At 41.2% G+C, this 15,671-nt stretch overlaps 1 protein-coding gene across 1 annotated transcript; it reads left to right on the plus strand.

The window, feature by feature from the left end:
* Nucleotides 1-240: 240 nt before the first annotated feature.
* coq8b (coenzyme Q8B) lies at nt 241-15,213 on the plus strand. Its single transcript, XM_022196637.2, has 16 exons — nt 241-354; nt 1,590-1,771; nt 1,887-1,986; nt 3,326-3,531; nt 5,340-5,406; nt 7,643-7,717; nt 8,140-8,259; nt 8,371-8,456; nt 8,541-8,681; nt 8,782-8,863; nt 9,675-9,768; nt 10,669-10,810; nt 12,017-12,124; nt 12,226-12,291; nt 12,461-12,547; nt 14,042-15,213. Coding segments are annotated over exons 1-16 (1,863 nt in total). The 5' UTR covers nt 241-353; the 3' UTR covers nt 14,348-15,213.
* The last annotated feature ends 458 nt before the right edge of the window (nt 15,214-15,671 follow it).

Consider the following 15,671-nt stretch of genomic DNA (forward strand, 5'->3'; position numbering starts at 1 on the left):
AGTTTGGTAACGGTACCTTACTACACGTGCTTGGAGGCATCGTTCACAACGATGACACCCCTTTAAAATCCACTGGATGCTGTCATCTTAGCTCCGCCTTATGATGACTATGATTGGACAGCTTGACCTGCTTTAGCCGTCCGTCATCTGGTGTTCTGTACAGCCATTGGTCAAAGGAACAGACCCCTCCTCCTCTGACATTTGGGCTCTACCTACTTATCATTGTGATTGGTTCTTGCTCCTGTCAGTCAAGTTTAAGCTTCCGGGTGTTGCAAAAGACACCGTACAGCTGGACAGTATTGGAAGAGGAGGAGAGTCATCGAGAAAACTCAGGATAACGAAGCTTTAGCAAAAGTGAGTTAATTCATTTGTTAACGGCAGAGTGTTTCCATCAGTCAGGCGTGTTTTGTGTAGAACTCTGAACCGTGTGTTTAAGTATATGAACGTAGGTAGCTTGTAATTTGAAGCATCTTACGGCAGCCACTGTCGTTAAATTACACAACACGGAGCTAACTAATTAGCTTGTTGAAACACCTGAGACATGTAACTGTTGTCTTTAACTCTGTTTATTCCTTGTACATTATTATTGCTAGGGGCTTTAGCTCATTGTTACAGGGCTACACGTGTCAATGGCACATGTCCTGAAACACGAGAAGCTACATACATTCAAGGTTAACTATGTAACAGGGTGAAGACCACCATAGATTTTTATCCCAAGGGACTTTTCATGAATCTGTGACTATGCTAAAAACGTAATTGATATATTGAATAGCACACATTGGTCATTTTGGTCAGGGAGTTTGGTGGGCGTGTTTGCCACTGACATTTTCATTTCTTGTCACTCATACCTTCTGGGGCTGCACGATATTGTGAAAAACTGTCACAGCCACGTTTGTTTTCTTGTGACTTTATCTTGCAAGATGGAAAAAATACAGGAATTTTCTCAAGATGGCTTTTATAACTCTATTTTAAAAGTATTATCATATTAGAGTGATTAAGTCTGCATACAAAATAATACATACCTCTTAAAACATATTTTTTACAAGCTGTTGAGGACTGTTCTCATATGGCGTAATGCTGTCGTCAGAAATGTTTTTTGCTCTGGATGACATTCACATCTAGCTTTGCGCTTGTCATACAGAGCTACAGGTACTGCATTAAGTTGTCAAACAAGTCGTGTTTCTTTGTGGAGTGAAACAATTACAAGACACTGTTGGCAGAGTTGACACAGAGATTGTGTTTCTTTTTGAAAGCAAATCTCCCTTTTAGCATTTCACTCCTGTTCATCGCTCCTTTTGTTGTGGTTTGCAAACGTCACATCTTGTAAACAAACTTTTAAACAACAGTGCATCCCAGAACCATTAAATCAGAGTAGGATATGTTAAACTTCTTCTGTAGATTATTCATGGAAAATGAGAGCTGCGTGAGTTTTCTTTTTGTCTTAAACAGGAAAGAAAGCCATAGCATGATGTGGCTGAGTTCATTTGCTCTCGTTACATTGCAGGGTTGACGCTGAAACAATATATGGTGCAGACCTAACACCTTCTTCTTACGCCTGACAATTGACTCCTTTCCTCCCCTGTGTGTAGTGATGCTGTCAGAAGTCCTGCAGGTGATGCGAGGGGCTGGTAAAGTGGGTTCTGCTCTGGTCGCCACGCAGGGAGAACAGCTCCGATTAATGGCCTGCAACTCCACCCTGGGAGCTGGAGTCAAAGCTGCTCAAGATGTGGTGGAAGGACTGATCGGCACGCTTATGGGCGGCAGCAGTCAGGTGAGCTGAAATGAGCTGACGGTAAACATAACACATACCAAGTTGTACACACAAAGAATTATCGCCTGACAAATTGACCCATCCAACTCTGCTGTGTGTGTTTCTGTACCAACAGTCAATAAAGGAAGATGTGTTTCCGGACGCGGAGGGCTGGGAGAATATGGACCCCGATGAAGTAGCCAAATGGAGTGTGGGGTCAGAGTTTCCCTCTGAAGGTGTGGAGCAAAGACAGGGAGAAGCTGGGCCTTCAGCAGAGATGCACACAGGCATTGTCCAGGCAAACTTGAACATGACACCCTATTTAAATCTTGCTTTATAGACAGTTTTTATCTAAAAGTTTAATGCTGTTGTGAATTTTTGGTGGTGTTCACATTTTCAAGGATGTCATGAAAATTTACCTCAATAATTGAATCCAAAACAAACAGTTATTAGATGAAGAGGTCATTTGTGTACAGTGACAATGAAGGCTATTCTATTACAGATGTATTGGGAAAAAGGCACTGGGTAAAGGCAAAAAAAAAAAAAAATGACACCAGTATGTGAAATAGCAGCTCCTCCCTCTCCCCTCTCTCCCCCTGCCCACCAGATTAGAATAGCCATATGCATACACTTCCAACATGCAAAAAAAAAAAAAACCTCATTACACAGGTTTCACACCCCACAATCCTGAGTGGAAGTCATTTACACATTGGGGCATCATGTCCTACTCTCATCACACTTTGTTGCTTTTTATACGCTCTCCTCTGATCTGGGTGAAAGCCTTGACTAGCTGATAACTTCTGTCTCAGGATACATTTTGTAAAGTCTGAAAGATAAGTCAAGAGGAGGTACAAAAATCTATTTCCCCCTCAGATCACCTGAATTATATTATGCTGAAAGATTATTATGATTTTTTTGAAAAAAAAAAGCTTCCTATCTCAGCTTTAAGTTTAAAATCTACAATTCAAAAAGGCTGTACATTTTCAAAGAACCCTTTAGAAGGTCTTTAAGTTTCGCAAGAGAGCATAATGTGTGAACATGGTAAAAGAGGATTTATCTAATTTTTACTTGGAAGTTCTTTGAATATAACATTTATTTAAGTGCATGGACACTTTTCTGTTGTAACCAGAGTGAGTAAGAGTAAAGCACATGTCTTCCATTGTATTTAAATGGTACAGTAGATTTTTCTGTCATTGTCATGGTTACACACAGTGTGATTAGATGTTTAAGTCCCATGTGGTGAAACTCCCTCTTCTTTGTGTTTTGTGTTTATTAGAAACTTTGAGGTGTGAAATACAAACCATTGAGATATGAAATATGTACTGCTGCCTTCCTACAACTAGTTAGTCTTCCAGCTTTACAAGCCAGTAAGAATTTGACCTCACTGCTGTGTAACACCTAAATAGCCAATAGTCATCCAGCTCAAACTGTGATTGACAGCTGTACATTGTCTAACATGGTTCTTTCTGATTAATTGGCTGCAAACTGGCACAATATGGAAACTTTTAAAAAGAATCATAGCTTCAGAGTTTTTACCATTTAGACTCAATGAATCATTACCTCTCTCTGTGTTAGGAGCACATCCTAGTCCAGGGACAGCACCAGGAGGGGCAGGCTGGCCGGGACAGAGCACTCGTTTCCTCCACACCGCCCACGGCCTCCACTGGTTCTACTATCAGACCAGATCTGCCCACAACTCAGTGGTGGCCAGACTCACGCCAGAGGACATCAAGAAGGCCAGAGAGGCAAAGCAGGCCCTGACTAAACCTACTAAACAGAAGGTCGGTTGAAGGATTCAATCCGCAAAGCTAGTTTCAGGAAAGATTAATTCTGTATACAGCGTGTTGCACGTTTTGGGTGAAAGCAGTATGTATAGTAATTGGTTCAGCAAGCTTTTCTATAGTAGTAATTTTACATATCCAGAAATACATAATTGTCACAGACTCCTATTGACCCATAGACTTAATTTGAAATGGTGTAAATTATGTCAGTAAGGTAATGGTGTCTTTGTTTTAGAGTTTCATTTTTGTCTCTTTTGCTGACAGTATTACGTACGTTTGTGAATCATTTTGAATATTCTGTATTTATGCATAAATATGAGTCCTAAAAGTAGATAGAGAACCCCATCAGACAAATGAAACAACGTTATACGTGATAAATTAATTATTAAGGAAAATAATCCAGTGTTGCATGTATGTGCGTGGTAAAGTATGTACACCTCTGCTTTCAGTATCTTTTGTGGTCCCCTGTTGCAGCAGTGTGTGACCGTTTATGGGTTCTGCACGTCAACTTGTAGGATTTTTACTCCATTCCTCTGTACATAACATCTTCAGTTCCAGGATGCTGGTCAGTTTTCTCACATAAACGGCTAACATCAGGCTCTTCCTCAGCATTTCTGTTGGATTACAGTCAGGACTGTGGATTGGTCATTTCAAAACACTTACTTTATGCTTCTTTAACGCTGCTATGGTAAAACGACCTGTGTGTGCTTAGGGTTATTGTCTTTCCACATGGCCCACTGCCTCTTCAGATTCAGTTCACAAACAGGTGTCCTGACATTTGCCTTTTGAGTTCACTGGAATGGCTCAAAATATCTTTGTCCCAAGCTGTCCTGGCCCAGATGAATTAAAACAGGTCCAAACCATGACAATACAACCTCCATGTTTCTCAGAAGGGATAAAGTTCTTATGCTTGAAAGCAGTGTTTTCCTTTCTCTTAACAAAACTTTTCTCATCTAAATTAATAGCTTATCCATCCATAAACATTTCCAAAAGGTTTTCTGGCCCCTTAATCTGTAGCAAACGGCTGACAGGCAGCAGTGTCTTTGTACAGCAGTGGCTTTCTCACTTTGTAGCCCTGCCTTGCACACCATGTGTTCCAGTGTTTTACTGATGGTGGACTCATCAACATTAATATTAACTAGTCTGAGAGAAACTGTTAGGTGCTCAGAAGTTCCTTACAGACTATTACACACCTCGCTCTTTGAGAGCTTTTTGTTGGTTGACTGCTCCATGGACAGTAACAGTGCTCTTTAGTTTCCTGAATTTGTAAACTGGTTTGGTGGAATCTAATCTCTGTGGAGCTGGTTTTGTAACGTTTGTCCAGCTCAATCTTTTCTGAGGTCCTCAGAACTCCATTTTTTGTGTCTTGTTGAACGTCTGCAAATGTGTGTTGTGAAGATCAGACTTTGATGCTGTTCTTTTACTGTTCTAAATAAAACAGAACACAAACTCAAAGTTGACTGACTGAAAACACCCATCGCTAATTTCATCCTCAAATTAACTGCTTGTCCTTAAAGTTCATAAACCTGTGTCACTAACAGATATGTATCATTGGATCATTTTGTCAGTGTGTTTAATGGGGGTCTCCATATCTACTCCTAAGAACAGTTGGACAGTTTGAGCATGTTTTACATCGTATTTATACAGAAATGTAGACAATTCTAAACAGAACAATTCAGTCATTGTGGTACTCACCTGAGGTAAGTGGTCTGAGCCGCTAGGAGAGAATTTAAAAAAAAATAAAAGAATTGCAAAACATATTAATTACATGTAATAATTATTTTTCTTCATTTGCTGACTTCCTTCAGCTGAGTGAGCGTGCCAAAGAAAGGATAGTGCCTGCCACAAGAATCAGCCGGCTGGCTAATTTCGGGGGTAAGAGTAATGTTTTTTTGTTTGTGTGTTTTTTTTCTTTGTTTTCTGTTTTTCCCATTCCACATTGTTCATATGCCAGAATCAAAGATGAAAGCCTTTTCAGTTCTCTTTTGGTTGCCACATGGCTTCAGGCACAGTAGGAAAAGTATGACATTGTACAACAAACTTATGAAACACAGAAGTAGAAGCACAGATAGGACTAATTAGAATAGACAGCCTTTACTGTCATCTTACTGTTCAGAATTTCACACGAATAATGAGTGCCACTCCTGATTTATGCATTTAGAGACGCACATCAAAAGCAACCTCAAATAGACAGAGTAAATAATCTGTGGTCAAATTTAAAACTAGAATTAGTGTAATTTTGCACCAGCATACAGAAATGTTGGTTTCTGCATTGTAATTGTTACATTATGAATAAATACAACTGTTGCACAAGGTCAAAAGATTGTGTACCAGGCGTCATCCACTGCTTGTCAGGATCCAGCGTATGAATGGCCTCGGGAAAGAAACTGTCTGATGGTGGCCTGAGTGTAACAGCCCCTTAGTGTCAGCCAGAGGACGACAGTTGAAACAGGTGGTGACCAGGATGTGCAGAGTCCTTTAGAAGAATTGTGTCTCTGCTGAGGTACCGGGAGCTGGACATGTAGAGGACAGAGGGCAGTCGATGTTCCTCTGTGTGGTGTGGATAATCCTCTGAAGAGCTCTTCTGTCTGCTGCTGGACAATCAGCATACCACACTGACATACTGTTATGATCTCAGCTGAGTAGCTCCAGTAAGCCACCAGCAGTGTTTCTTCAACACTGTTTTTCCTGAGCAATCTCAGGGAAATGTAGTTGCACCTTTTTAACAACTGCAGTGGCATTGGGAAGCCTCTGCTACAAAGCAGGATTTCAGGTTAGTGAGGTAGCTTCAGGTTTAACTCGTGATTTCAGGCCAACAGTGGTGGTTATTTATCCTTTAAATAATTTGTCTTTTGGGATTAACAGTATTGCATAGGTAATTTTGTTGCACCGTCTTGAGTTGGAGAATGATAATGTAACTTGATGTTGAAAAGGAAACCTGTATCTTCATACAGTCGATACCTTGTTTTCTTTGTGGTTATAGCGGCAGCAGCAGAACTGGTTGTATTGGCTTAGGATTTTGTGTGGCTGCTTATCCCGTGTTCAGCATCAGGTTGTTAACTGAACACTACACCGTGAATTTCTGGGCTTCATCCTTGTGGACTGACTCATTTCCCCCTGAGATACATCTGACCACGGTGGTAGATCAGAAGAAGGCAGCACCCATACCATTTGTTTGGTCTCCTTTGTGCTGCAGGGAATCAAATCCCCCAGACATCCAACTTACAGAAATACTGCAGTTATTTATTAACAAGTCAAGTTGAAGCTTCGGTCACAAGGAACCTCTCTTAAGACCTGTCAATCATAAAAGGACATGGTGCTCAAATACAGCCCATAATACTGCTGATTATTGTTAGAACAGACCACAGTTGTTTTGGAGATGTTTGTCAAACACTCTAGATTCTCCCAGAGCATACAAAATCTCCACTCCTGTTCTCACCAGAAGTTAATACCTGCTCAGGTTAGCAGCATATATATATACATATCATAGAAATAATATCCCTTTATCAAAGCATTTTAAATACAGTGTTTGATCTGTATTCCAACATTGCTGTGCCTTAGAATATCAGAAGATAAATCAGAACCCGATGCAACAAATGGATGAACACCTTTAGTTGTAGCCTTTATGCTGGATTTTGCAAATAATTATACATTCAAAATGTTTCCGGATAATTAGCACCTCATAGCTAACCATAAGTCTTAAGATCTACCCTTACAAAGCAGGTAATGTACACTTATCAGAAAGTATGTTAAAGCACATCTCTAATGGGTCCTTTTCTATTCACTGTACTCTAAATATCCTTGCAGTGTGTTTAAAATGTAAATGTATTGTATATTGTCATTGCCAACTGTTGACAAAAAGCTGAACATGGTGGCAATGAAAAGGAAATGCTTTTGCACTTTCCTGACATCTCTGAGGAGCTTTTTGAACCTGCTTTCAAGTGCCAGAGGGTGAAAACACTTAAACATTTCATACAAGATACCACACTTAAATGTGTGATATCAGCCTTCAAATAGCAACAGCATCTGTGTCAAATCACTGGTTTCCTCAAGCGTCTGTTAAGTGGCACTAAATTTAAAACTGCTTGTGCCTTTTGTCTCCTTCGTGCAGGACTGGCAGTAGGACTGGGAATCGGAGCCATTGCAGAAGTTGCAAAACAGTCACTGGGAGGCAAACAGAAAGGAGGTAAAGATATTCTCTTCTCACTTGTCCTCTCTGGTTCTGCCTTTGCATCCTGTGAAGCAGCCTTTGGTCCAGCACACTTGACAGATCCAGCAGACAGATGGACAACTTGTCAGCCCTGACAAGTTTCTAATGTGTCAGCACCTGCAAGGCACCGGATGGACTTTAAATCCAACTTGCTAACAAGAATTTAAACAGGCTTTAATGTGTGTTAAATGAACAGTGTTTAATGATGTACCACTGCCCCAGTTTTTATGCTCTGCTACCTACAATTGGCCCAGTTTAGGGCTCAGTTATTTACATGCAGCACTTAGAAAAGTAATTGCTAAGATAAATTACTTATCTTATGGTTTTGTGCTTCTAATATGTTGCTCCTAGTATCTCTGCTGATGCCGCTATGTGTGCGTGTGTGGTGTGTTTTATAGACATGGGCACCCTGCTAGACTCTGCTTTCTTGTCAGAGGCTAATGCTGAGAGAATAGTCAACACACTGTGTAAGGTTCGTGGAGCTGCACTGAAGATAGGCCAAGCCATCAGCATACAAGGTACACCCTGTATCAATGCTTCCACCGCTGTTATTCAGATGTCCTCGCAGTCAGATGATTTCAAGGCGGTGGAAAATGCTTTTCTGAATACTCCATTTTTTTTCTTTTCAGACAACTCCTTCATCAACCCACAGCTGCAGAAGATCTTTGAAAGGGTCCGGCAGAGCGCAGACTTCATGCCCTCATGGCAGATGGATGTAAGCATAAACTGTTCCTGACATTTTGTCATTTTGTACAATATAGTGTTAGTTTTTTTTTAATGTCTGTTTCTGATGTTGTAGAAAGTTCTGGAGGAGGAGTTGGGGCCAGGCTGGCGAGAGAAGCTGTCGGCCTTTGAGGACAAACCGTTTGCTGCTGCTTCCATCGGCCAAGTGCATTATGGGATGTTAAAAGATGGTAGAGAAATTGCCATGAAGATCCAGGTAGGATGTTATTCTCACACATTTAGGTCGGTCTCCCTCACAACCTCTGTCTCACTGTCTGCATTGATTTGCCTGTCTGTAATTTCCATTTTTGTTCCAGTACCCCGGTGTGGCAGAGAGCATTCACAGCGACATAAACAACCTAATGTCAGTCCTGAAAATGAGCGTGGCCCTGCCTGAAGGTAACGGCTTCAAAGTGTTATGTTGGAGTTTGTGTCTAAATGATTGTACTTTACTGTGACTGCCCCCGTTGTGTGTTCCATTCCGTATTTTAACCACTATCCTCTTTACACCATGGGGTGGTGCTATAGGTGCAAGTCAGATCTGTCTCACTGATGCTTTCTGCTGAGTGGCAGGATTCAAGCCAAAAATATCCAATTATGTGCTGTACTTTATGCTCATACACTGGTATTTGGTTGTCAGTCAAGTGCTCATTTGAGAGTTTCCCACACAGAATGCAGAAACATGCTGAAAGTGAAGTAAAATCTGAAGCACAGATGACCTCTCTCTCTCTCAAAGATACGGCACGCTGTATTTAAAACTACTGACAAACAGTGGATGTAGTCATCAGAGTAACTTTTAGATGCAGAGAATATTTTCAGGAACTACTTCCATAATTTTTGCAGAATTTCCCTCCAGAGATTAATAATGTCTTAGTCTAAATTAAGTGGGGGGGAAAAACAGGTCATCTAAATATTCCTCTTGTTTGGGTGAGCACCTGGACTTCGTGTATTTCAAGCCTTTATTTTGATAGCTGACAGCTGAGACAGGAAAAGACCTGGCGGGGAAGCTGTGGTGATGTTTGCCTCCTAAACCTCCTGACCACCAGCGTACCCAATTACCTTCAGTGCATGACCTGATTTTCTTCCTTTCATGCTCATTACAGACCAACATGAATGCTGTAAATTAGCGCTGCTGTGTTTGAAGATGACATGGTCCGTGTGTTTTCTTTGCTTTTCCCTGCTGAGTTTTGCACTGTATGTTTTTCTACAGGTCTTTTTGCAGACAACAGCTTAGAGGTCCTTCAAAGGGAGCTGGAATGGGAGTGTGACTATAAGAGGGAGGCAGAGTGTGCCAAGAAGTTCAGGTAGGTTTCTGTGACTGTTTCTGAGCCGAAACACTTCCTCCACTGAGGTTCAGTGGTTTGCCACTACACCGTTTAACTGCATAAAATGCAAACCACGTCAAGTCACCTTTTAAGTTACAGTAGGGTTAGTCTGTAATTGGGTAGTGGTTTCAGTGAACAGCTGCTGCTACATGCGTCATATATTACACACTTACTACAGCATCGGCCTCATCTGACCCCTGATGTTTTAAAATTCTATAAATATATATATTTTCATTCTATATTTCCTTTACATTAAAATTCTTATCTACTACTTTGATATGTTAATGTATGTTTTAACTTCTTCTCTGTATGACTTTATATGACTGAAACTGTCACCTTTCTTGCATAGCAGTAACACTGTATTTCCTACTCATGTATGTATTTCTTGTGAGAAAAAGAGATGGCCATAAGATCCCACTTCAACTTTATTGATTTGTTTGTTTTAGTTTTTGTTATGGGAAAAAAAGAGAGGGCAATGATAAAGATGACTAAAAATCATTTGTAATGTTGTAAACCCTTCTAATAAAAATCATAAATTTAAAAAAAAGAAATAACTTCTTCTCTGTCTGAGTAGAACTTTTGAACTGTTTTCAGTTTTTCTAATTCATTTTTATTGATCAGAATATTTTGGAAATGTACAGTATACCACTGCAGGAGCTTATGTGTCACAGTGAGATTATTCTGCACAGAATATGCATTCAGCAGATGCAGCTTAGTATTACTAGGTGTTATATGTAGTTTGTTCTCACGTAAATGACCAGTCATAGTGTCTAGATGATTTTAACTGCCTTTTTGTTGTGCGTGTTTGTTGCTGAATTGTGCAGATCTACATGTAGTAAAGACGTTGTTTTTCTTCTTCCATATGTGTTTGGCCTCCAGGTCACTGCTGGAGGAAGATGAGTATTTCCAAGTCCCTGAGGTGATCGATGAGCTGTCGGCACGCAGAGTGCTGGCCATGGAGCTGGTGCAGGGAGTCCCTTTGGACCGCTGTGTAGACCTGGACCAGGAGACGAGGAACCAGGTATGGTTCGATTCAACAGGCACACGGATCCCATCTGTCATGGATTTTTATTTATCGACCTGTGAGTGGAGACGGAACAAGAGGAATCGGTGAACCCTCTAGCCACTTGTGTTTGAACTCTGCAGGAATATATCAGAACGTTCTTGAAGAGGGGATGTTATTATTATCCCCCGCCTCCACGAAGTGGAAAAGGGGGATATAGGTTTGGCCTCCGTCCGTCCGAGATAAAGGGGACAGCTTTTCTCGGAAACTATTACAGCTAGGATTACGAAATTTAGTGTGTAGCTTCACACCATGGACACCTTGATCAAGTTCGAAAATGAGACCTGTGCAATAATATTTAACAGAGTTATGGCCCTTTATCACTATTTTGGATATAGACTCATAGACATCACATGTGGCGGGGGATACTGATGACCATGTCGTCTTGTTGTAGTGGGGATGCTCAGCTGGGTTTTCCCTTCACTAAAGCTACAGCACATCAGGAAACAATGGAGAAATAACTGTTCATGTGCAAAGTGAAGTAAAGGTCAGCAACTTTTACAGAATGGTTATGGTGGAAATTATACACAGGACAATATCTGGCAGAAAGATTTCCAATTAGAGGTCCATGACGGCATGGAAGTGTAATTGTGTGAACCAATTATAGATGAAACCCTCTGACAAGTATAAGGGGCAGATCAGACAGCTCTGCTCCCATACTGGGTTTATGTAAGGGGATGTGTTTTTTCTTTGTTTCATCTCTCCTTCACTATTTCTTAAAATGAATATATGGGTTTGGGGTTGTATTCACCACCTCTTGGTAATCAGAAGCTCAGCTGAATAAACTGTACTTGTACCTTGTCACACTCTATATGCCATAATATGATAAGTGCGTGACTGATGCATATAACATTCAGAAAAACAAGTTTATTTGCCTGTAAATTATTCAGCAGGCACTAAATACAGTGTGAAATTGATGCTGTGGCACCGTGGAAATATGCGTAGAGATTTTCCCATCTGACGTACAGCAATGCAGCATCTTTAGACACGGTGTGAGTGTGGCAGCGTAGTGGGACATATTACCATGAGACAGTCACACTGAATAGAAGAAGGTGTGAAATAGGATATATGCTGAGGCGTAGTTCCAAAGGTAAATAGCATGGAGATGTAACATGGATAAATAACAACACTGTGGTAAACACAAGTCTCCTCTCTCCACTCTAGATCTGTTTCAACATCCTCCAGCTGTGTCTCAGGGAGCTCTTTGAGTTCAGGTTCATGCAGACAGATCCAAACTGGGCCAACTTCTTTTACAACTCAGACACCAACAAGGTGGGGGGAATCAGATGTTGAAGTTGTAAAGGAACTGTCTTAACACCGAAAGATGTTCATCACATGCAGCAGATTCATAACACTCTGATCGTGTCTCTCAGGTTATTTTGTTGGACTTCGGAGCGTGCCGAGGCTACCCAGAGTCATTCACAGACGACTATATACAGGTATGACGAGTCTAAAATTATAAAACGTCCACCAGTCAACCTCACAACATGATTTATGCAACAAGGGTCATGTCAATAATTAAACATCAGAGTCTTATGCTAAATTCTGCAACCGTAGAGGAAAAATTCTCACACCATCACCTACATGTACGTCTGTGTGTGTGTTCAGGTGGTTCATGCAGCTTCTGTGGGAGATCGAGCCACCGTTCTTTCCAAATCAAAGGACTTGAAATTCCTCACAGGCTTTGAGACCAAGGTAAGGTATTTTAGTCACTGCTGCTGTACTCATGTATTTTTGATGTGGTTTATCCTCCCTTGTCCTTTCTGTCTTCGGCATTCATTTTGTGTTGCTTGTGCTTGATGCTGTTTCTCTCCATGTTATGACCCCATTCTTCTTCTATTACAACTATATCTATATCTATATCTATATATATATATATATATATATATATATATATACACACACGTATATATATTGCTGTTCAAATGTTTGGGGTCACTTAGAAATGTCCTTATTTTTGAAATAAGAGCAGTTTTCTTTCAATGAAGATAACATTAAATGGATGATATATCCAGTATAGGCATGGTTAATGTGGTAAATTGATATTTTAGCTGGAAACAGGTGATTTTTTTAATGAAATATCTCCACAGGGGTACAGAGGAACATCTCCAGAAACCATCACTCCTGTGTTCTAATGCTACATTGTGTTAGCTAATGGTGCTGAAAGGCTCATTGATGACTAGAAAACCCTTGTGCTGTTATGCTAGCACATGAATAAAAGTGTGAGTTTTCATGGAAAACATGGAAATGTCTGGGTGACCCTAAACTTTTGTACGGTAGTGTGTATATGTATATGTATACGTGTGTGTGTGTGTTTGCGAAAGAACACACATTCGTTCAGGTACTTCAACACTTCAGTCCTGTTTATTTTCATAAATGGATCTCTCTAAAATCGGGTGGGCAACAGAATTCATGTGAAGGAGCTTTGATGATTATAATTTCAAATAAATTTGGTTTTGTTTCAAATGGAAAAGAGTTATACTTTTATATGAGTGCTGTTGTGGGTGGTTCAATTTTGACCAAACAAGGCAAAATGCACTTTCCAAACGTCTGTGTTTTCTGCATACGACATCCTTTAATCATTATTAAAGGAGGTGTGACTTAGACTCAAGGAAAATACACAGATATTGGAGCTGGAATCCCATCTATTCCTGGGAAACAAACACAATTTATTACAAATTCAATGTGCATAGAGTCTCTGCTACTTATTCTACGGCTCTTCCGCTGCTGTTTCTTTGTGTGTCGGTGTCCACAAGCTGCTCTGATCAGACAGAATATAGAAACAGACACACAGAATCTAACAGACACAAGGACAGGCAGGTCAAGTGAAGGTGACATGGCTCAAGTTGACAACTACTTGTTATTTTGTTATTGGCTGTCATATACTCAACATTTCTGGTTGTAAATGAAAGCGAATGGAGGAGGGAGGTGTGGCTGACCTCCCCATTTGACGTGCTCTGAGATGTTCATGTTCTGATGATCTCAGTGTGCACATTTCCTCAGGCTGCCTCAAAGTGTACACACTCAGAAATGCAACTTGAAGTCCTTTTGTATCGTTTAGGCCCACAATACATTTTTGTACTTTCCAGCTAGTTGCCTTGATGTTGAAATATTCGCTCAGTTGTTGATTTGCAATGAAAGTGTTTCACTCAGACACTCACTGTACCGTCTCTCCCTGCTCTCCACCAGGCCTTCCAGGACGCCCACGTGGAGGCGGTGATGATCCTCGGTGAAGCCTTTGCGTCCGCCGAGCCCTTCGACTTCGGCACCCAGAGCACCACCCAGCGCATCCACAGCCTCATCCCCATCATGCTGCACCACCGCCTCACCCCTCCACCCGAGGAGTCGTACTCCCTCCACCGCAAGATGGCCGGCTCCTTCCTCATCTGCTCCAAGCTGAAGGCCCGTATACCCTGCAGGGACATGTTCCTGGATGTGTACAACGCCTACAACCAGAGGAGGCAGGCCCAGCAGGTGGCGCAGGTGAGTGCTTAGACACTCAAGGACTAAATTTGCCAAGAACATTTCCAGAGCTGGCTCCTGAGTACAAGGACAGATACATTTATTCCTGAATCCAGAGGTGGAGACGCTGCATTGGACTTGCTTAAGGCACTACACTCCGTCTGTAGGTAACTGACTGCTGCCAAGGTGCTCTAATGAGGACCAGGACGGTTTGTGACTTTTTCAGCTTGACGTCTGTGTGGGGGATTGGTTTTGGGGTGTTTCTCAGAGTCTTGCTGAGGTGTGACTGAGGTCATGTACAGACAAAAGTCATGAATTATAACGATGTTAAACTGAATTTGTGTGAAAACGATGTCATAAATATATATGGTGAAGCTCAGTAGGCTCATTACTGATTAAATATTAACATTTGATTCCTGCTGTCACAGCAAACACACAATGAAAGGCTACAGTTTTTCAGAGAAGGCAAGATGTATTTAAGCATGCTGCCATGGCTAAAATTATTTCATCCCTTCTTCTAGAAAAATTAAAGTCCACCATATTTCTAAAAGAATGAGTATCCTGTGACTTGAGGCCCTGCGTTGAATAGCTGATGCTGCCAATCGCTCTCCTTTGTTACAAGGACTTTGTGTGGCGCCTGATGAGTTGGTGAATAAAGCTTTCACCTAAATGTGATGGCTGCCTGACTAGACGAGCAGATTATCAGAGGAATTAGAGAAGACAGTCTAATGGAGCCCTGCTGAGTAATGGCCTGCATTGTAAAGTGTACTTGACATAAAACTCCACGATATGAAAAGCGTCAGTCATTTTTAACACTTCTTCATCGCAAGGACGTGTGCTGTATCCTAATGACAGAGTGCTATGCATGTTCTTTTTCATGAAATAAAATGTGAGAGAGATTTATGCGTCTGTGTGAATCACAAATTGAGTTTCTCTGGCAGGTACCGGGAGGCTACAGGCCAAGGATTTCTTCCACTCTGTATTGATCTTTCCATTTCAGTTTTAGACCTGTTCAGGAAATGTCACTGACTGGAGGCCATGTTTGACCTCACTGTTTTCCTACAATGTTCTTGTATTGACAGTCGAGTTTAATGATAGCAGATGGGCTGAAATAATGCAATACTGGAGCTAATGGTGGCATTGATGGGTCTGTGTTTTCAGGGACTATTTTTGTTTCAAGGCAGTGAGGTCTATTTTGTCTCCAATCAAGCCATTAGGCCACTTCAGACCTGTCTGCAAGCGTCTCACAAGATGATGGGAGCCGAGGTGTGAGGCTTTCACTGCTGCTATAAAAACCTGATGGTGAAGGATACGCCCTTTTTACTGTCTCTCCATTAGCAGCCCGCTTGCCGTTAGC

This window comes from Acanthochromis polyacanthus, chromosome 13 (genome assembly GCF_021347895.1).
Source record: "Acanthochromis polyacanthus isolate Apoly-LR-REF ecotype Palm Island chromosome 13, KAUST_Apoly_ChrSc, whole genome shotgun sequence".
NCBI classification, from domain to species: domain Eukaryota; kingdom Metazoa; phylum Chordata; class Actinopteri; family Pomacentridae; genus Acanthochromis; species Acanthochromis polyacanthus.